Source organism: Pholcus phalangioides, unplaced genomic scaffold (genome assembly GCF_987345545.1).
Source record: "Pholcus phalangioides strain wild (caught in Gottingen) unplaced genomic scaffold, Ppha-v1.0 ptg000024l_1, whole genome shotgun sequence".
Taxonomy (NCBI): domain Eukaryota; kingdom Metazoa; phylum Arthropoda; class Arachnida; order Araneae; family Pholcidae; genus Pholcus; species Pholcus phalangioides.
In genome coordinates, this window is record NW_028301616.1 from 17305151 (window position 1) to 17328149 (window position 22999).

Genomic DNA, 22999 nt, shown 5'->3' on the forward strand with positions numbered 1-22999 from the left:
TTTGCTCACCAACATCTAATGCTGTGTACTCAATGGGGACGGGAGGTTTACTTCTTCCAATCAGAAACAAAGAAAATAGGATGCGAACAAAATTTAAAATACTGATTCTTAAAGGTGCCTTTTCTCAGTTTTCGAATCTCATAACCCTATTTTAGGTGCCTCGACTATTTGCTCTGGTGCGTATATAGTATTGTGTGAAGTTAGAGAGTGCTGCCATCTGTATTTCAAATTGTGAGAAAAGTATAATGCTTAAAACTTGTATTGTTGTGAGGCAGGGGTTCTTATCATTTTCAGCAGTGACCTAAAATCAAGAAGATCACAACCCATGTGACTATGTTTTTCGAAATTGGTGAAACCATTGAAGCAATACGAGCATTTATGTGACTAGACAGTTTCTGTGAATCAAATTTGGGTCGCGATTCATAGTTCACAAATTTCTGGCTGTAAGTGGATTTGTACAACCCTTTCGGATGTTTTAAAGATGACACTGGCAGCACCTCTGTCATACATTTCGGGTCATGAGACACATCAATAACATGATTCAGGGAATGAATAATATTCAAAAATACACATAATAATATAAAACCATTAACGTGTATAAATTAAATGGCATTTCTAGATTTTTAGTTTTATTCATCGCAAAGTTCACATAAAATACATTATTTACACAAAACCCATATATTCATGTACGTATATATGGTATATATATCTCAATGTTTTACATTATTCAAAACATTAATTGAAATAATTCCGAAGCATAAATTTGACACCAATTTGATTTCTACTAATGACAAATCAAAAATACTCAAACTCAATTTACAAAACTCGGTTTGGCAATAAATGAGCATTTCACTGATTAAACTATACAAAATAAAACTATATGTAACACACAATAAGTAATTTGCCTTGAAACGTAATATTTTGTAATTTTTCAAAACAATCTTCAAGAAACGAAAAATTTTATACTCGTGGTAATGCATTGATCACAGGGCATGTAATCAATTGAAAACATTAAAATTGAAGGCGTTTTTTTTTATAAACATAAATTGGCAAGAGAAACAGTCAGACTGGATTATAGTACACTGAAATGCTTTCGAATATCTCAAATAGATCATGGAGCAAAATATTGATGTACGGAATGGAATTGAAAGTGTGTATTTCTGAAAAGAACATGTGCCGCATGTCATACACATGAGCACAGCCGCCCTCGGGGGGGGGTGTTAGACAGGTGTAGTTGCGCCAGGGCTCCACACTTAAGATAACAATCATTTCTTTCACAAATTCTGGAATTTTCCTCAATTCTGAAATTACTTCCTTCATTCATTTTGAATTTTCATGATTTTTAATTTCTGAATTTCCGATTCCCCTCTCCCACAGAATATATAAAATCGGTGCAAAGAATCACGAAAATTAAGACGCCTCTGGCCCCTGCTATTATTTTCGAACTGGGCCCCGCGTACATAAGGGCCATCTGATTTTTTTTTAAGAAGAAAATATATATATTTTTTAAAATTCTATTCTTTGCGAACTTAAAATGAAAAATCCTAATTCCAGTACTCATTATATGGGTTTCCTACAGATATGAGATGCGATAAGATGGTCTGGGTTCTTTGGGAAATTCCGCTTGATTATGGAAAATAGTCACATTTTTTCCCATCACATTTCACTTAAAAGCTTCATTTCTTTGTCAGAATTTTTTTTTTTTACCACAGCTCTCTGCAGGAGAACCTCATTAACCACATGTCACGTCCTCCCTTGTGCTCGATTTTTACCTGTTGCCCCCTTAAAATATCCCATGACCACAGGAGGAGAAAGGGAGTACACACACTTATGCACCATGAGAAACCCAACGTTACTTTCCTTATAGGACGCACATCAGTGTGACACTGTGAAGTAGATTTTCCTTTCCAAGTTCACATCGTCATAATATCCAGAAAAAGTCTCCTTCGTTGATACATTGGGCTGAAAGAGAAATCGTCTATCACACCATCTCATTCTTACAACTGTCACCATCTGCCGAAATGGAGAATTTCTGAAGTTAATGGGGTGATGTGATGCTACAGTGTTTTATATATAATAGCTGCCAGCTTTGGAAAGTGAGAATTAGGGAGGTTTTCGTGCGGATTCAAATTCTGTATAAAAATAAATATAGAAGATATTTTTGAAAAACAATGTAGGTAGGGGATTTTTTCCTTTGCAAAAATATAACATCTTGCAAGACATCGACGATTACAGCCAAGTCGCCACTTATTGCCAACCAGTAGGTAAAACTACCTGTCATTACTACTTTCAAAGCAAATCATGCTAACACAAAAAATCACCATCGACCCGAAATGAAACATACAGACCCTTCGCTTACAAGCTATCAGTAAGAAATTCCGATGATCTCTATTTGACAAATCAGCAATAAACATGGTAACCTTGTTCTAACCTAACTGCACGTTAGAAAAAAGGAAAAGAAAGAGAAGGAAAAAAAACAAATGAAAGAAAAACAGTATAATAAATAAGTATAGCTGAGAGAGAGGATAGAGATAAGAGAATAGGTATATACGAAGTAGATTTCTCTTTCCCTCGTCCCCCCCCCCACCTGTTCTCTTCCGCTCCCATATATATATATAAGGTGAATGTGACATGCATGCTCTAATTCTGGAAGTAATTTTAGTGAGTCGATCACTTCCCCAATCGTTCAGCACTTGAAGCTCACCATTAAATACAGATATCCAGTAGATAATCACCATAGGATTTTTTCCTGCAAAATCAAATTGTCACTAAAATCTGTAACAGCCAAATCCCAATTTTCGTCCAATGCCTACTTCGACAAATGCTGATTTCAGTGATGTATTGTGAAAAGGCTGAATTTCTCCCAAAACAGAACACCGATATGGTTTATTTTAGGCTCTTTCGAAAGCTGACACAATGGACAAGTTTTTGGTAAATTTGACCGATTATAGAGCCAAGGGTGTTTGCAAAATTGGAGATTAAAAATTTTGGTGACAACACTTGTAGCTTGATGTTAAATCCAGATATTTCGATGAAATTAGTGTCACATTATAGGATTTCTCTGTTCTTTGCAAATATGTGCTTAGTTTGCATGTAGGTCTTTCAGAAAGTACACAAATTTGAGTTTTTTCAGACTTCACATTTTTTTCCCCATAACACGAAAACGGTCTGAGATAAGACAATGTGTCAGTAGAGTGTTTCATGTTCCACTTGGGCTTGTCTATCACCCCCTTTGGTTTGGCAGAACATGTCACATTCACCCTGTATAGTAGAAGGGTACATCATATGTAGGAAAAAATCACTAATAGAAATAACCGGAAGGTGAAAAGAAAAACTTCATAGGGTTACACAACAAAGCCTCCCAATGATGAGGAAAGGGGAAAAACAGAAAGATTGAATTTATTCCACTGGCATTTGGATGCAATATTATGTCCTTGATCATAAAGTGGTTAACAGAACACCTCACCAATTTTGGATGTCGAAAGGCTGAACTAACTGTTAGGTGAATATTTTGTCTTTTTTCTTCGGAATGAAACTTTTTTTTTGCGATTTAATGCAATGGCAACAACTTGCATTATACTTGTGACATCAAGGGGATTAAAAAGGATGGCAACTGTCTTTTTTCCTCGTAAATCCTTAGGGAGTAATTTTTTCACCAAAAATAGGGATTTTTTACAATCACTGTTAAAATTCGGGAGATGAAGTAGAAATTTGGGAACCCCTTAACAGTTATGTTATAAGGAAAGCAAAGTGGTGTCTCTCCTGGTGTATATAAATAGTGTGCTTGCCCGGATTGCAAGAGGACCAGGAATTGGATTGCCGGCAGAGACCAATAGACCTACCTTTCCTGGTTCACTCCTGCATAATATCTAGAAAAAGTCTCTTTCCTTACTGATGTATGTTGAATAAAAGGACAAATAAATCACCAAAAATTAAATTTCTTTAAATTTAGTAAGGAAAGAAAGAAATCTATGATTGCAAATGTTATGACACAATATTAGTTGGAGGAAAGGAATAATATGTGTTGAAATCACCATGATCAAATCATATAAAATTCATAGACTAGAATAGATTTTATAATACACTTTTGCAGGTTTGTACAATAACTATGCTTTCAATAATGTCAAACTTTAGACACTGCATAAACGATTGAAAAAAGCAGTCTCTTACCAGCAAGACCATATAAGCTCTAGACTTCGGCTTTAAAACAAAACTTGCTAAATATTTCAATGAATTCCCACGAACTCACATTAAATTCACCCAAACCCATGCAAGAACAGCAAAAACATTCACAATAAAAAGTCATCAAATGGTAACATACTTATTTCATTAAATATAGTAAAAAGAAGCTCACTCATTAATTTAAAAAAATAACAATTCAAAATATAGAACAGTCCCCCATATCCATAGCTGCATCCTTAACGTATGCATTTTAGCAAATTCTTTATTGCAAGCATTCGGATTACATGAATCTTCCAGCAGTGCTCTTTAACTTTTGGTTCGCATACCAGAAATTCGAACAATTCATATAGTCTTTACATAATTTCAGCATATTATATCGTCTTTACATAATTTCAGCATATTATATCGTCTTTATATTGGTTTTTAGCTCTGTTTTGGCCATCTCAGCAGGTCTACAAATTAATTTCCCAATCCGTATGTAATTTTTCCAACTTATTTATTTTTTGCTGGTCAGTAAATTATTTCCCCCATTTATTTATGTTAAATTATTTCTCTTATTATTTTTTGCCAGTCTGTGAAAGATTTCTGGTATTTAATTACTTCTTGATCTTCCTTAAATTATTTCTCACAATTATTTATTACTTTATAGTCTGCAAATTATATCTCCCATTCATTTATTTTTTTGCCAGTCAACCAATTATTTTTCCTATTTATTTTTGCCAACCTATAAATTATTTCTCGTTGGTACTCTAATCATTTCTCACAATTATTTATTACTTGAAAGGTTCATAAGTTATTTCTCCCATTCATTTACTTTTTGCCAGATTATTTCTCCCATTCATTATTTGTCAGTCTGGAAATTATTTCTACCATCTCTTTATTTTTCACAGGTGCACAGTTATAAAAAAGGTTGAAGAACACTGTTCTGAAAGATATATGAAAAAAATCATAAATTACACTTTTCATCAGAAAATTAAACTGAAATCCATCAAAAAAAATCATCCTCCATCAAAATAAAACGTAAGAACACTCTGAAAAAAATCATTTTATGGGCAGCTCAAAAACTCACATCAATTGTGTGAGAGTTTAATGCGGCAAAGATTGAGAATTAAAAAACTAACGGTGTATCTATTAATAATACTCAGTTCTAACTGTCTCTAAACTAGATACACATTGAATTTACAAATAAACAGTCCGCAAGAACCTCATTCACATCACTCATGGAGTGAAAACTTGATTACAAGCTTATTTATATATTTATGATGCCTGAACGTCACAAGGGCTAAAACATAACTTCTTAAAATCCATTACAATAAAGGCTGGTGTATCTATTCTGAAGAGCTGGAAGATGGAGAACTCGAACGGAAAGACGACCTTACGCTGAAAGAATGCGTGCTACTTTGACCAGAATTTGACGGACCAAGAACTTTCGAAATGTACTTCCTGAAAATGAAAGTTAGATCCATAACTACTAAAACTTACTTTTGCCTTAACAGTACCCAGATTTTCGATACTCTACTGTAATAATGTGCCAAATACTTCTCGGAAAAAGCTCTGCAGTGAGCAAAAAAACATTAAAATGTATTTGTAAGCTCCATGCATCAGTGTATCCACCATATTTGGTCAGGATGAAAATTATTTTTCATTCAAACACTGTTTACTCACATTCTACAAACAAATCTCTCTTTAAAAAAATGGTTGCTAAATATGGGAACCAATTCTGGATACAATCTTTTTTTAAAACAAAAATTAACATAGATGCTACTACTAATTAACCATGCATGCACCTTGTAAATATTACTCTGGAAAATTTCAAATGAATTGAAACATGTAAGTTCATGTGTTTTGAGTGTATGTGTGACATTAACATATTTAGGTTATCAGAGTTGCACTTGCTTTGTTTTTTCTGGTGATTTCATCTGTCTCCCTTATCTTAAAGTGAAGATGGTAAATGCTTGAATTTCCCATGTTTTGCAAGTATCATTTTGAAGGTCTTGCTCTCCGCAGAGAGACTTTTAATGTAGATGCTGCAAGCCCCCAAAATTATGTTTGTAAAATGTAAGTACCACAATGGATAGGCCAAGAAATACAAAAAGAATGTTGGGCCCTATCCCATTCCTTAATTTAGGGTCCGACCAGTGACCATTATTTTGAACCAATCAATCTATCATTATTTTGAACCAATTTATCGCCTGTTGTACCTCCTAAAAATATTTGCTTCAGTAGCAAATTCTATCACACATTATGGTTCATTCATAAAAGGAAAAAAAAATTCATTTTATACTTACGTTCTGGCTTTTTTCAGTAACTCTTCCTTCCTATGAGTTAGCATTTGTTCTCGTTCAAGGGAACTCTTGGAAAAACGGCATCCTTCGCCACCACTCATTCTGGCAGAGCTCTCTGCTCTGCAAAGTTGAAAAAAATGTTTGAATGAATTAATTAGATAATTTGCATTTGATCATAACAATAACCTAATGAATTTCAAATTTAATGAGAAGAAAATCATTTTTTTTCAAACAAAATTATCTGAACTTCTAATTTCTATGAGTAAATTTTAATTTGACAATAAGAGCTCTTGGATCAGTGTTGTGTTCTAACGAGTAACAGTAATGAGCAAATCTCAAACCCACTGTTCACAGTCAAGCCTTTTCACAGGTGCTTCCACTGGATACCTGCTGTTGAGTAAAGAGCTCCTCAGTGCTGAACTAGAGGATGCCGTAGACCCAGATGAAGTACTTGGCTGATCGAGAACACTTCTACTACTCGAAGATGAATCACTAGCATGACTTTCTGGCCCACTCTGCGTAATTATAAAATACTGAAATGAATAGAATACCCCTATAAATTATTCTCTCTTTGGTTAAATACGAAATGCTGTGAAATCAAATACTGAGAAATAAACCCATAATCATTAATTTAGCACAGAGTAAATTATAGAATAAAGAAGACCTATAACAGAGGCAAATAGCAGGAAAGAACACAAAATCCTGCCATATTTTTCACATTCTAAATAAATAATAAAAATAGCGGTTTGAATATCAAACATTTTAGTCAAGCTGACTGGAAAAATCTCCCTCAGGTTATTAAGCAAATGTTAACCTCCAGTTGCTCAACAGAAAAATCAAATAAGGCACAAATTGAGCGATAGTCATCTAATGCATTTTTTTTCTTTTGAAAACAGCACCCATAGTGCGTCTGAAACACTTCATGATCTTGTTTTTCTCCACCCAAAAGTTTATAACAAATCCTATAGATAAAAATTGTTTTTTCGGGTTCGAAGACCATCGTCCGTTTGAGTTAGTTCTCAACGTTTCCCAACACTAGTGGTTGGCATCATCAGGAGAATTGATAAACTGGATCAAAGTCAAGTTTTCTGGAGTCTCAGGTTGTATTTATGCACATAAGTGGCTTGAACTACACTATTGTTTTGCGATTGGTCAGTTGATTCTATGGCTGGCAGCGTATTGTATGGCTGGCAGCATAGCAACTAAACAGTTGCTATGCTGGTAGAACCTGATTGGCCGAGAGATGTGGAGTTATCTGATTCGCTGTTGTCGTCATTCAAGATCCAGCAACAGAATGACGACAACAGCCAATCAGATAACTCCACATCTCTCGGCCAATCAGGTTCTACCAGCATAGCAACTGTTTACAATACGCTGCCAGCCATAGAATCAACTGACCAATCGCAAAACAATAGTGTAGTTCAAGCCACTTATGTGCATAAATACAACCTGAGACTCCAGAAAACTTGACTTTGATCCAGTTTATCAATTCTCCTGATGATGCCAACCACTAGTGTTGGGGAAACGTTGATAACTAACTCAAACGGACGATGGTCTTCGAACCCGAAAAAACAATTTTTATCAAATGATGGCCACGAAAACCTTATCAACTATTTAAATCCTATAGAATTCAAGAAATCATATGTTTAAATTAACATGATTTTCAAGGTGTTCTCAATTAAAAAACCACAGAAATTTATACCTGTTGTATTTTGATTTCATTTCAGTTTTTAGTTGCATAGGTATGAGATTGAACTGATAATTCTTTTAACTATTTCCTGTCAATCAAAGATACATTATGCCTGATGTTGAATTTTAATAAATTATTTCTCTGTCATCTTACCTGACTAGTAGATATAGAAGGTGAACGTTCTCTTCTTAATTGAGGAAACAATCCAGACTAGAACAAGAAATAAATGAGAATCAAAAGCTTATTATACAAATCTTTATTAAATTTTGATAACCATATTTCTTGGCTTACCCATCACACGGGCATAATGGCCACATCTTTTCAAGATAAAAATTTCCATGTAACTACTTTTTTCATATATATATATATACATATATCACTATATTCCATTACTACAGTAGAACCTCCCAACAACGGCCATTAATGGGAATGTGGAAATGTGGCCACTATTAGGAAATGGCATTTTATTTCTGAAAAAAAAAAACTCAAATTTGTGATCTATATAACATGTAAAATAATAATTAAAATTAAATAATAATTCATTCCATAGTTAATTAGGATAACTATATAATTCTTTATATTAGAAAATATGATTATATTGATACTGTAATATTATAATTGACTAATTGGAGGGTCACAACTAGAGGGGATCAGGCAGGTCAGATGACCAGAGGAGGCACAAATTTCACCCTTTAAACTTTCCTCCTAAATTACAAGGGGGTGCTGCCAAAATGTGTGCTTGCCCTAGTATCTAGATGCAGCCCTGTTAATCAGTCTACGGTGCTATTTTGGCATCCTAAAATTTATGCTTGCAGCGCTGAGATAGAACACATCAGAAACCACTTGGCGAAAAAAAACTGACATGAACCAAGATGGTGTACCAGCAACTCCCAAATAGTTCTTTATTCTCACTATCAACTAGACCAGTATTTTCTAGAGGGGGCAATAGAAGCTACTACGGGCATAACATAGGGGTTTGCATATCCTATGGGTTTGCTTGATTTGAGGACGATGAGAGAGAGAGAAGATTTTTTGAAGAAGGGAGCAATGGAACAGAAAGTTTCAGGAACTATGAACTAGACCATACATGCTCAACCATTGGTGCATGGGCCAAATATGACCCTCAGAGTCATCTGATGTGACCTGTGATCTCAAACCTAATTTTGTAAGAATGAACTAAAACAGCACATTCTCAAATTATTTCAATAACCTGCATTTACACATTACTCAAGTGACCAGAAGCACAGTTTCAGATCACTTAAGTGGCCCACGGCACATTTACAAATCATTTAAGTAACCTGCAGCACAACTATAGATCATCTAAGTGGCCCTTTTCCCCTCTCTACTGCCTTCATATACCCATCTAGCAGTTGTATGTAGGAAAAGAAAGAATAGATCATTTTTTTTACCTATAGAGTTCAGGGGGAAGAAACTCTCTTAAAAATCAGGTCAAAAATTATTTTTCTCATAGCAATATGCATATTTTTTCTGACTCCATGTCCAAAGTGGCAGTTATTCGAAGGTTAACTGTAATGTTAAGTCTATAAGACGCATTTGATTCCAACAAAATGTGGCCATTAAAGGTGGTTTTGCTGCAAACGTATATCCTTTAAAAACACATTCTTTTGAAAAATGCTTGCTAAATGCTCAAAACCATTTCTGGAAGAGTGAAATTCAATTTTATTAGTATATTTGCATGTTTTACAATAATGTTCATAATCAATTTCTCAAAGACTGTTTTTTTTTAAAAACAAAAATCAATGTAGACACATATCAAAGTAAACACTTTAAGCAGGCTGAAATTGATGCAGTGATTGCTCACTTTTAAATTTTTCTATAAATCACTTTCCTCAACCTTCACAGAGAAAGCATTTGAAATTGCTGGTATAAAGAATTTTAAGACCTTGAATTTAATTTTGATATGCAAAATTCATTGCTATATAAAAAACTTACAATTAAAATACATTTTTTCCTAAAATTGCAGGCTATTTAAAATTTCAAAAGAGAGGGAGTGTGCGAGAGAGATACAAATCATTTGAAAACTCAAATTAGACGTAGTTGAACATAAGACCGAAAGTTAACTTAACTTTCATGAGTATGCTAATTGAGTTGGTTCAACTTACAGGTGGAAGAACAAGCCTCTCATCAAGTATGTTTTCCACAGTATGTTCAACAGATCGAGTCATTCTCAGATCATCGAGTATCACTCCAACTGGTATGTGAGGGAACATCTGTAGCACCTGGTAGGCCTGCAAAAAAAATGTTAAATAAAAATAGAATTAAAAAAAAATTCAATAAATCTGTGAAATTTATTACATACTACTTTATTCGACATTTCTCATTACTAATTACATAATAAAAGTATTTAAAACTAAAATAATATGAACAACATGCTTCTAAAAATGATAATACCATGTTGTCAAGTTGAGATGTCTGTATAGGTGGAGGCTGACGAACACCCAAGAGATTTGTATGGCTCACTTCAACTGAAAAGCTGGGGAACCAGCTGACATAGCGTGAACCTAATAAGAAATCAACAAGTTAAATGCTCTTGACAATGATTTAAAAAAATTCATTCATTACAACAATTTAATAAACACAAAGTGTTTATAATTAGATAAAGTTTTTATTTTAGCTGCCTGCATCTTTAACTACTATCAGAGAATTATGAGACTTTAGGAATATCTTAGCAAAGAGATGGGGAGAATTAATAATCTTCTAAAATCAGGATAAATTTAAACCATTGTATAAAACCAAAATCCCTCTTTAAGTGCAGAATCGATGTGTTAGAAACAGTTTTACCAGCAAAATACCTCTTTTTTAACACCAGAAAGACAAAATCAGTCATTTAGACAATTTTTGATCTTCTCGCTTTATTTTCATAATGAACCAAATCGTTTAGAGTGTTGAAATTTCACTACTTTTCCAAAAAAATGCTGAAGCATTATGCTGCCTAACTATCATCAGTTTAAAAAATAAAAATTGACTACGATATTTGTAGTTTTACCTAAAAGGACCACGACCGGTAACATTATAGATAGTTTAGTTACATACACAGCAAATATTTTGTCGAAGGATGACACCAAATTTCTTATATCGATGTGCTTGCTTCAGTTAATTGAAAACATCCTTACTGACCGATAAATGATAAAATAAAAATACTAGTTCAGCCAAAAATGCAGTAATGCAAATCATTTAATTTTATCTGAAAGCTAGTAGAAATGTGTCAATTTGATTATTGTTTTACTTAATCAATACTTGCTGAAAACTGAACCATAATAATATTACCTTGGTGGATATAACAAAAATTGAAAAGAAATTTCACATGAAATTCAACAAGAACATCCTTCACGTGAAAAGTATTTGACAAAACATAAAGATGTTTCATTGAGTGTTTTGCAGTATAAGAAAAGGAAAAATCTTCTTCTACTAAGCTTAATGCATTGAAATGTTGAAATATATATTCTCAAAATGAGAAAAACTTCTGAAACTGTTTAGTTTTTCAACAAAACAATGTGTGGCATTGATCAGATGGTTTGAAAGCACTCAGTGGGAGTATATTCATTTGCCAGTAAATGTTTTTCACAACAACTGACTTAGCCTCAATGAATGCTTGGTTGATTTTTAGAAAAAAGTATAAAACTGGAAAGGTTATTTACAGAATCGTAGAATGCCTCCTTGGGGTCCCAAGGCAGACATTGTGTTGGGGGGGGGGGGGCCTTGAAAGGGTTATTATGTAAAATAAGTGTAAATTTTTTTTTGTCTGAGGCTCTCCCCCCCCCCCCCCCCCCATTTGACTTGGAGCAATGGGGCAGTGCCCAGTTGCCCCAGCCTAGTTATGGGCCTGTTTATTTGGTTCCTATTGAAATTGGCTTAAAAACTCTTGCGAGAACGACATTGGACATGAGTATCAAGCACTCTGGGTACTTCTGGAAGTACAGTGGTGCTTGAAAGCAACAGGTTCAAGATGCCTAGTTTAAACATACCCTGAGCATTTGACAAAGTGAAAATATGTTTCCCAGCGGTGAGAAAAATGAAAATGTGAAGCTTGTATGTAGGTACTGCAGTCTTCCCTATGCATGAAAAATATTTTCAAGAATAATTGATTCAATACTTTAATATTCAGGGATGTTATATATTTAGCAAAAGACCCGAGTGCTAAAACTTTTTATATTTGTTTACATGTTTAATTGTGACCTTGAAAATTCTGAAGTTTTTTTTAACATTTTAGTTTTTAACTAGGCTAAAACATCTACATATTTCATAATCCTCAAATGCAAAAAAATTCTACGTCATCATTACTTATTTCTTAAAATAAATATTCAATTTAAAATATAGATTGAACGAAGACTTCACATACACACCATCAAAATGAAAAAAGTGATTCATAGTCTGATTTAACGCTCGGGTTGGCAGTTCATCTCCTCCCATCAAATTATTTCTGTCCATTTCATCATCCGATGACCGGCTGTCTGAATCACGCGTGATGAGAGACATCCTGCAAGTAGGACATGTTGATACTTGTTCCAGCCAAGACCGTAAACATGAACTGTAAACATTAAAAAAAATCAATTAATCCTTAGCATTCACTTCAGATGCAGTTAAAAAAGAAGTTTAGAGATGTTTTCAAATTTAAAAATTAAAAAAAAACACCATATACAACGAGTTATATTTTAAAAAATCATTTCATGGAAAAAATTGTGCATTAAAAGAAAAAACTCACGTGTGAAAGAGATGTCCACAAGGAAGTTTTCTTGCCGATTCCATATGATCCCAACAGATAGCACAATCATCACTATTTGATTCCAGCTCCTCTGAAGTAGCAATAGGGTAACTGAAAACAGAGATGAATAAAATTAAAATAATTTTTTAATGTACAATTAATTCTTTTAAATTACAAAAATAAATGGATGATGGTCTTACTTTTGTTCCATATAGTTTGCCACTTGGAGATAGTTTTTGTGTCTTTTCACTCGTCGTTGAATTTCATTGAATAGATATCGGAGCTGCATGCATATCACCAGACTAGCCATAGATAATAGAATATTGCCCCAAAGCTGATGGTTTAAAAAACAAACAAGTTACAGATGTGCAAACCCAGCACAACTTGAAAAATACAAGATTCATGAGTCAGTTTATCAAGTTTGTAGGTGAATCTACATAATTAGTTGCTAATAATAATACAAAAATGGCAGTATCTAGAACTTTTTTAGGGGAAGTGGCAGATATAATTCTGTAACTCTACTGGTACTAGCTCATAAAAATGACCATATAAAGAAATACTTTCAATTGGAAGCACTTTACAGCAATTAAATAACAGATTATAAAAATATACACAATCACTACACAAATTTAAACAACTTTAGCAGTGAATGTGACATACCAACATATGCATATGATGCAAGAAATCAACACACAGGCCAGCTAAATCAAATACCAGGTCAGAGTAATAAGTGAAAGTCACCCTTTTCTCCCAGACACCTTCATGGCGAATATCCCACAAATGGATTGCATACCTATAAAAAAAAGTTAATATACATATAAAACCTAATGAATGTTTTAAAATTTGTACGGATTTTTCTTTTTGATATCAGGTGTATATGTATATTTTTTTTCTTTCAATTCAATATAAAAATTTAATATTGCATTAATGCAAATCCAAAAAGCTTTTTAATTTAAAGTATAAAAATTAACTTTTCATGTGGAAGCCCTGTCCTCAAAAACCCAATTAGAAAGTTCTCAAAAACTCAAAAAATAATAGACGAGGAATTGACTCATTCTTAGATAAAAAAGTGTTGTACTTGTAATAGCCGTATTTGACAACAAAAGATGTACTTTCTAGAATACAAAAGAAATTGGTATAATGGGTTTTTTTTCGGCAGTGTGTTTGTCATTTATATTCAAATATACACCGACGATAGAGGTTATGTAGTGAATGTTCTAATTGCAAGAAATACTAAAATTATTCTTACCTGCAAATAACATGCAATGTTCGCAGAACCACCAAAGTGCACTATAATATAAACATAACAAATAAATAAAATATTTTACTTTTCAATTTAACAAGTATTTTAAAAAAATAAAATAATATATAAATTACACTTAGAAAAAAAAATTATCTCCAATATTTGAATGATAACTCTTTGGTAATGTGTGTGACGTATAGCTTCATGTGCATTAAAATGCAAATGTGGCCTACTGTGTCAATGGTTGATGATGCCTGGAGTATATAGTAGGCAAAGTTATGTGATTAATTACACTCATCAGCATCAAATCTGTTGTTGCTTTACAAAACAACAAAATAGATAAAGAGAAATTTATTCACACAGAGATGGTACAACTTTGTCAAGCACGGGTAGAAAGACCAATGAATTCTTTTCTTCCTCCACGAAGCGCACGCTTTCTCGTGACGATCATAGCGCCACACATTTGAATTACAAAAAATTATATCACTCACGCAGATAGTTCTCCAAAAACTGTTGATCACATCTTGGAAGTGACACTTTTAAAATTTTGCATAAATTTAACAAAATTAGAACACAAATCTCTCATTTACAATTTTTTATTTTGTCGATATTCTTGCATGTAACTTATCAGCTCACACATTCATTTGAATTAATGCAAATGTGAATCTTATATTGATTGCTCCAGATCTGGGAGGTTTCACTATGCAGTGTTTTATGTATCACTCAATATCTTAGAAATTGCAAATTGATATTAGATTTTCAGACGGTTTTATTTTTAACTCTAAATTTTATAACTTATCTTGTTTAAAGTCAGTTCAAACTACTGTGTCACATTTGAACGCAGATAAAATTGACAGCCACTTTAGAGACATCGTAAAACTAGTCTGTGCTTGTCAAAATTTTCCTTCGCATTACGGCAATAGTGTTATAAAAAAATGGATTAGAAACAGTAAAATTCTCACCTCTGCAGCCATGAAACAGAAAGTGTTCATTCCTGTCTGTAATCCAACAAAAATGCATATGGCAAAGAGGAACCCAGCAGTCGAAAGAATCCCGAAGAGAAGAGCAAATAAGCGCACATGAGTCATCATTGATGTAGTAGGGGAGAAAGATAGCTGTGAAAGAATTCAAAATTAATAAGCAGTGATTCGATTAATACAAAACTGAGTTCTGGGTACATCAGAACAGTGACTCATAAACCTTTCTTTTTTTTTTTAAGAGTGCTCTTCTCCCCCACACTTTTTGATAAGAATTTTAATTAATGTTTAAGAATTACAGTGACACCTCGGTTAATGAACACCTAGGCTTATGAATTTTTTTGGCGATATTTCTACCTCAGCTAATGAACGTTTTAGGTGACATGGATGCACATGCTCACACAACATAACAGCATTGTGAGCTGAATTTTTGAACAATCATCATCAGAATTACTGCCATTTGAGCCCAATTAATTTATTTCACTCTTGGAATCACTTTCCAGATAAAATTCTATTTCTCTTTCAGAAAGCTTTTGAATTACTATATATGAAATGAAAAATTAAGCTAAGAGAAAAATTTGAAAAAGAACCTAAACTCAAATTTTTTCAGCACACATGGTAAACTCTTTGTACTAGACTGAACGATTCTATGGGTTTATTTTTTCAATCTAGATGTACGAGGCACAGAAATAAGCTGACCACATCACATAAGAGGACACCTATGACCCTGATTGTGTTGTGTACCAAATGTAAAATAAAAAGATATTCAGTATATCTCGTATCATTTAAAAATTCTCCTTCATTCAATTGTGAAGCTGTTCATCTCAGCCTTCGGTCGGTTTTTGTGTTTTTTTTACAGTGTATTGGTATTTTATGCAACTTAGCTTCAATTTTTGGGCTGTACATGGAACGAATATTAAACAACTTTCCACAGAAACCTATGAGAAGTCACATTTTAGGTAATGAATGTGATTCCATTATGAATTAGCTTTGTTAGCTGAGATATCACTGTATCTAGAATTTGTGACTCAAATTTCCCAGCATGCCAGAAAATAAGGGGTATTCACAGCATGATAGCCTCCCTTACTGTTACCTGCGATGCTGGTTAATCAGGGGAATGTAGTAACGAAAAGGACCTATTTTCTTTTCACGTAAAAAAAATTATGAAAAATTTAGTTTGGAAAATAACTTACATATTCATATCGATCTTTGCATAGCTGTATGAGGAGGTGCAAAAAACCCAGCACTGAAAACCAACTGCACCATAGTATAACCTCATCCATATACTGTACATTCATGACACCAAATATGAAGATGAATTTGTAGAAAACAAAATTCCAAAACTTGTCTTTGATGTGCTAATAAAATTAAAAACTGATTTTAGTAAACACACAAAAGAACTGTATGTTAAATTATGCAATTTTCCAAATAAATAAAAATCTCACTTGGTTTTTAAAAAATTATTCTAATTTCTGAAGCTTTAGTAAGCATATTTTCCAAATTTTTAATCTATTCATAGTTATTCAATATATCAAGTCAAGAACTATGTGCGGCTGACTGATAGTCTACAGACACAACAAAACAACACACTGAAACAGACAAATTGGAATCAAACACACAGTGGTGCCTTGAGTTATCGTCAGAAAAATTATCAAGCAGATTTTGCTGATAAGTTACTTGTGAGTAGTCCAATGAGTTTGGTTCAAAAAGAGTAGTACATAGCTGCCAACTTTGGCAAATAAGAATTAGGCGGGGCTTTCCCTGTGGATACAAATTCCGTACAAAAATTAATATGAAAGAAAGTTTTGGAAAACAATGGTGGAATCTTTCATAAATAGAAGTAAAATAGTGGGAATTTTCCCCTTTTTTTGCGAAAGCATGATCCATTGCTGATTATCACCAAGTTGCCATCATCACCAACCAGTAGGTTAAATTATTATACCTGTCATTACTACTCTCAAATCAAATCATCCACAAAAAATTACCATTGGGCCCAAAACAGGGCACATAGAATTAATGGGAGATGTCAAAGCAGATACAAGTCATTTCAACAATTACAGATGTCAAAAAGCCGAATCGATGCTGGCTGTTGTTTGTCTCTTATCCTGGAAATGATTTTTTTGTTTGTTATTTGAGACAATGACAACAATTTATGTTGAACTTTTGACGTCATTTCAGGTATTAAAAACGAAAGTAAGTCTTTCTTTCTGGTAAATTCTTTAGAAACAATTTTTTCTCCCAAAAAAATAGGAATTTTTTTATAATCAATCACAGTCAAAATTTATGTTTGTGGTTTTAGGGGAGAAAGACAAATATACAAAGATAGACTTGAAGGTGGGTAGCGTAATGATATCACCCGTGCACATCTCTAATACTGTGTGGAAGGGCAATAGTAGGGATGGTTATACAGATTTTTAGTGCTCTGGGGAAAGTTCCCACAGAAATTGATGCTGCCATTGGTCTTTTAAATTAGAATATTATATCGACAGAATAGTATAAATTTTCACAATTTGCAATAAAGGATTAAAAATCTCGCTGATGACAACTGCTGAGCCTAAACAATGATTTTCAACATTGAAAAATATATGCTAACTAGGGTCACTGCACTGTACAAATTATTTACATCAATTCTGCATTGATAGAGGATTACCATTTCTGTATGGCATAGAAATGTACAGATAAAAAAATAATTTGACTAACAAAAATAGTAGTTACCCATATCGTAATAAAACACAAAATCATTTTGGTACTTCCCCCTCCCCTCACACACATACACAATTTTCTGTGACAACTCTCCACTGAGGAGAGAGTAATTTCAAGGAGAAGGAAAAAAAAAAAGTGATGAAATACTTGCCTGTTGTTCAGCGACTCTGAGATCTCCAAATACAAGCTTCTGAATGAATTTACCGAGAAGTATTAGACAGCAGTAAGCCATGTTGATGAGTGTCTGTCAGATACAAAATGAATTTAAAAATATTAACTAGCTTCCTCACATTATTATGGGCATCAATGTAGGGCTTGACAAAACGAGAAAACAAATTAGATGCCAGCTTAATTTCTTAGGAGTCAAGCTTATTCATATTCGCTTAAAAACAACCACGATAATTTGTTTAAAAAATTTCCTGGACCATAGCAAACGTTTTCCATGTTGGTGGATACACTCACATAAATTCCGAAGATTATTGAAAATAATTTTGAGTTCCCTCCAACTTTAATTTGGTAATCATACATAGAAAATTTTAGTCACCAATGAAAATTTTTTAGTCAACCTGCTGCCTGGGATTTGTCAAGCCCTGTATTAATGTATTCAAACTGTATCCACAACAAATACATGTTCATTATGTATGGATTTAAACCATGTAATCTATATGGACGAATATAATTAGTATTTGAAATTTACAATAAATCAAAAGTTGTTGTAGCAAAAGCAAAGATGAAGCTCAAATTATCTTAACGCTGCTCATAATAACAATAGATTCCAAAAAGCAGAGAGTGAACAAAGTTGAAATCAGCTAATTTTATCGATTCTTAAGATCCAGATATTTGAGAATTATTGGGAATCTATGACTCAAAATTTTCTGGCATGCCAAAAGATACAGGTATTCTCAAAATGCTGGTTTTCCCTGGCAATGTGGCTAATGGAGGAAAGGGAGGAGTGGCTAACACAGTAATTTACACTTGCTTTATTTATCCAGGTTGTGGGGGGGGGGGGGTGAATAAGAAATATTGTAAAAATATTACCCATATGCAAAGAGGTTCCTGAATCATGTAATAGACAACTTCATATGCCCTTTTCAATGTCACATGATTCATGAAAAGTACATGGAGCTTCTGTACAAATGTGGCATTCGCTTGCGCGATTTGACTAGGATCAACTGAGTTTTTCACAATGTCCCATTCTGGCATCGATGTCATATGCAGCGAGTAATAGACTGAACAAGATAACAGCAGAATGCTGACACTAGTATAAGTTTGTAGGCTCGGTAGCGGAAGTCTGTCTAGAAATATGATAGGCATTTTCTTTCCTCTATGAATATAACCTGTAATGAAAGTTTGATTTGTATTAGCAAAAGATAATTTCGAGATAAATTCTTTATTTTATTGCTTTTCATTTAAAAGATGACAAGATTTATACCTTGAAGTTATAACAAAAACATGGAAGTAACACTAATTATTTGCATGCAGATGTGCATTCAGATTTTTTTACAAGGCTTGATAAATCAGAAAAAGATTTAGGTGCTAGCCAGATTCTTATAACCTTTATGATTAAATTCCCTATAAGCCTACAGTATATTACTGCTTGGCAAAAATTTTATTTATTGCCAGACCTAATTCGGCACAATTTGCTACAGTTACTGGTGGAACAATAACACCTAATAACATTTAAAAATGTGCTAGAGAGGATAGTGTTACACATATGGTGAATAGTGTTAGAGACATATCGCCGTTTTGGCACAGTTGAAAACTTGGCAACAAAAAACTATCTATACCATACATTCAGAATCAGCCCTGATTATTATGCCTAAGGCTGCGCACATAAAGGGATGACCAAAAGGCGCGGGAGTGTATAATAGAAAGTAGAGATGAAAACAATTGTATTGTTTTGTTCTACATTGCACATACAAGAAAAGTGACACAAAAAAAAGACCACTCAACGAGGTATGCGACTGGAACAAACATGTTTTTTCACCTCGATCTGATTTTAGCTATCTACTATTGGTATACTACTGATTGGTCAATTTTCTCCCTTTTTTCCCCTTTCCTTTTGAAAAAAAAAAATCTTCTGTAGGAGGATCATCATCACACCCTTACATTTAAGAACCATCAATTACTATATGTGGGCATCTCTTCCCTACACAACTTTTTCTTCCTAGTTGCAATTCTCGTAATTCGGACCTCTCCATCCCCACTATGAGCACAGCCTAAGATATCACATACCCCCAAAAAACATGAAGGAATACATATAATGAGAGTAATACTTGCCATATGCATACCTACAACTACTTTCAGTATCTGATAGAGTAAAAAGCAGACCCAATACAGAATATACTGAAAACTGTGAAATACATTGCAGATCAATCACCATCACAGCATGTGAGAGTTCTACATGTTTTGCGTTCTTACTGGTGGAGCCATCTGTCTTCCATATTTTGAAGGGTAGATGATAAATGTGTGAATTTTTATGTTATGTAAGTATCATGTTGTAGTTCTGCCTGCTCGCTGCGGAGACACTTTTTCAAATGAGAGACCGGCTCATATTCATGCCTCGAGTTAGGAAAGACTTTCTTTCTTTCAACCTGAGCACAACTCAGGTCTATCACCATCTATGGGCGATTTACTACCTAGTGAGTTGTGCCAGAAGTGTAACTGTGTGTGTACCTAACAGTCTGAGTGTGTACGTAGTCCGGTGTTTGATTTTTCAGTGCCGCCATCTATATTTCAGAAGTGAAGTGAGTGATGTGTTGTGATTGAATTACATTTGTACTGTTTGTAGGTCTGTTGCTCTCTGTCGCAAGACTTTTTAACAGGGAGATAGGCTCGCATTCGTGCCTTGAAGTTGGAAACCACAGAAAACCAACTGCAGCCGACCACCGCTATGGCGACGGTGGGGTTAGAACACGGGACCTCGTGACGTGAGTCCATCACTATGACCACTTGACCACCACAGCGGCTGTTAGTTAGGAAAGACTTTTTTTTTTTTTTTTAAAGCCGAGCACAACTCAGGTCTATCGCCATGGGCAATTTACTACCTAGTGAGTTGTGCCGGAAGTGTAAGTATGTGTACCTAACAGTCAGAGTGTGTATCTAGTGTTGTGTATGATTTTTTTTTTAGTGCTGCCATCTATATCTCAGAAGTGAAGTGAGTGAAGTGTAATTTGTGGTGGTCGAGTGGTTATAGTGCCGGACTCGTGATGCGAGGATCCGGGTTCGAACCCCACAGTGGTGGTCGGCTGAAGTTGGTTTTCTGTGGTTCCCAACTTCAAGGCGCAAATGCGAGCCGATCTCCCCGTTAAAAAGTCTCGCCACAGAGAGCAACAGTCCTACAACGGTAAATCATTCAATCATAACACTTCACTCATAGTTAGAAAAACTGGGGACAGATGACAGCACTACACATAACAAGCATTACACAGAAACAAAAAAAAAAACTTTACGTCAGGTTGCACTACACGTACACGCACATTCCCGCATGTACCGATTCGTTGGGGGTTTGTTGGGGGGTTCCGCGGGGGGAGGGGTGCATGTGTGGTGTAGCAGTAGTAGGTAGGGCCTCTAAAAAATGGCTCGGGGATCCATGATGTCAGCCACCTCGTTGGGCAATTTGCCTGTTGTGGCGTTGTATTTGTATTTGTAATGAATATCTGTACGGTTTGTAGGGCTGTTGCTCTCTGTAGCGAGACTTTTTAACGGGGAGATCAACTCACAGTTGCGCCTTGAAGTTGGGAACCACAGAAAACCAACTTCAGGAAACAACAGTTAGGAAAGACTGCCATACAAAGCAAGGTGTGCTCAGCATTGCCAAAATGAGATGGTTTTGAGGGAGATAAGATAGCGAATTAGTTAAAAGAAATGGTTCTGCATAAGATTAGCCACATGTGGCCATCCATTGCCATGCAGAAAAAAACCACTCCAAAGGATGGACGGTGTTGGAACACCCACCGTTCAGATCTATCCCCCCGTGACACACATTATCACTCCGATGAAAAAGATATTGAAGGGTCGCCGTTTTTACTCGGACAGCAAAAGTCATGGGCAATGTTTGAAACCGATTCCGATCTCAGCCAAAAAACGAGCTATTCACCATTGGGAGAAACAATGGGGCAAGTGCTTGAGTAGCTTTGACGATTACAACTGCAATTAGCTGTGTCATTTAATTCTGTGGCTCCTGTTCTGTTTTCGATTTGACCTACCCTTTTATACTAATTGTTTCCATAATAATCTCTCATATATACATTCAAGATGGTAATGTTAATGTTTGGATGATGATTTTACCATGATGACATGGATTTTACCAACAAAAAAAGGAACTTAAATAGCCATGTTAAGAAAATGAGAGGAAAAATAGAAATATAGCCCATTTACATTTTATTCGCATGATATTATAATTTGATTAGAAACCTTATTTTACCTTCAATTGACAAATTGTTGACACTTGATATAACAGCCTCTACACAATCAAGAATTTAAATAATTTTAGAACCTTTGATGGACAATTAACAGTTACACTCCATATGATTCATTCAAATTTAAATTTCACTTTTAATGTCTCAAAAAATAACGAAATTTTTCAAATCACAGTCCACCCTTGATCATAATTCACTACTTTTTTTTTTAGATAAACATCCCGGACCTTCACTCCCACGCCATCAGCGTCATGGCTATCGCGTGACCAATCACAACGCACGAAATCTCAGTCATCAGCCAATCGTAATACTCAACGTAAAATGTGAATGAGAAGGAATCACTACTCAGTGATGCAATCTTTTCTGTAGTAAATAACATTAATTTGGAATTTTTTGAATAAAAAAAATTAACAAATTTATTTGATAAAAAAATTTTCCAGTTTATAATTCATTTCTTCTTTGAGTTCGATACAAATAGCATTGGGACAATTTTTTAGGATTTGAGTCTTTAAACGGGACTTTTGCACTTTTGCTAAAATGACCATACGTCCCGTATTTTGCGGGACAGCCCAGGGTCGTCTCTATTCTACCATAGAATAGAGACGGCCCTGGACAGTCCCGGTTTTCTTTCTTTTTCTAGCCGTCTCGACTTTTTTGCAGAAGTGTCCCGGTTTTTCCCGTTTTTTTACATGACGCCTACTTGGATTTTTATTCTTTATTGAAGTGAAAAATTTAAATTATTTTTCAACTCATAAATTGTATTATGATAATTACA

General features: G+C 34.4%; 1 protein-coding gene across 2 annotated transcripts; it reads right to left on the reverse strand.

Moving 5' to 3' along the window:
• Positions 1 to 598: 598 nt before the first annotated feature.
• Positions 599 to 22520, reverse strand: LOC149068868 (E3 ubiquitin-protein ligase AMFR-like). Of its 2 annotated transcripts, none has more exons than XM_089251375.1 (16): positions 22230 to 22520; positions 18842 to 19140; positions 17955 to 18047; positions 16294 to 16458; positions 15086 to 15238; positions 14130 to 14170; positions 13541 to 13673; positions 13081 to 13214; positions 12881 to 12991; positions 12522 to 12706; positions 10570 to 10679; positions 10281 to 10406; positions 8311 to 8367; positions 6813 to 7000; positions 6471 to 6587; positions 599 to 5625 (listed from the first exon to the last, which is right to left on the reverse strand). In XM_089251375.1, exons 2-16 carry the CDS (start codon positions 19115 to 19117, stop codon positions 5511 to 5513), a joined length of 2004 nt encoding a protein of 667 aa, XP_089107501.1. In that variant the 5' UTR covers positions 19118 to 19140; positions 22230 to 22520; the 3' UTR covers positions 599 to 5510. The 2 variants fall into 2 exon arrangements, with proteins under 2 accessions (XP_089107501.1, XP_089107502.1); XM_089251376.1 differs by having other exon boundaries at positions 6813 to 6982; positions 22230 to 22481.
• Between the last annotated feature and the right edge of the window lie 479 nt (positions 22521 to 22999).

What these genes read in the sequence shown, in the direction of transcription:
- LOC149068868 (XM_089251375.1), bottom strand. Translation starts at nt 19,117, where the DNA reads ATGCCTATCATATTTCTAGACAGACTTCCGCTACCGAGCCTACAAACT. An exon ending in ACATTGCATGTTATTTGCAG is followed by an intron (nt 13,674 to 14,129) that starts GTAAGAATAATT and finishes TTTTTTTTATAG; the next exon opens with GTATGCAATCCATTTGTGGG. An exon ending in AGAGGCTTGTTCTTCCACCT is followed by an intron (nt 8,368 to 10,280) that starts GTAAGTTGAACC and finishes TTCTTGTTCTAG; the next exon opens with TCTGGATTGTTTCCTCAATT.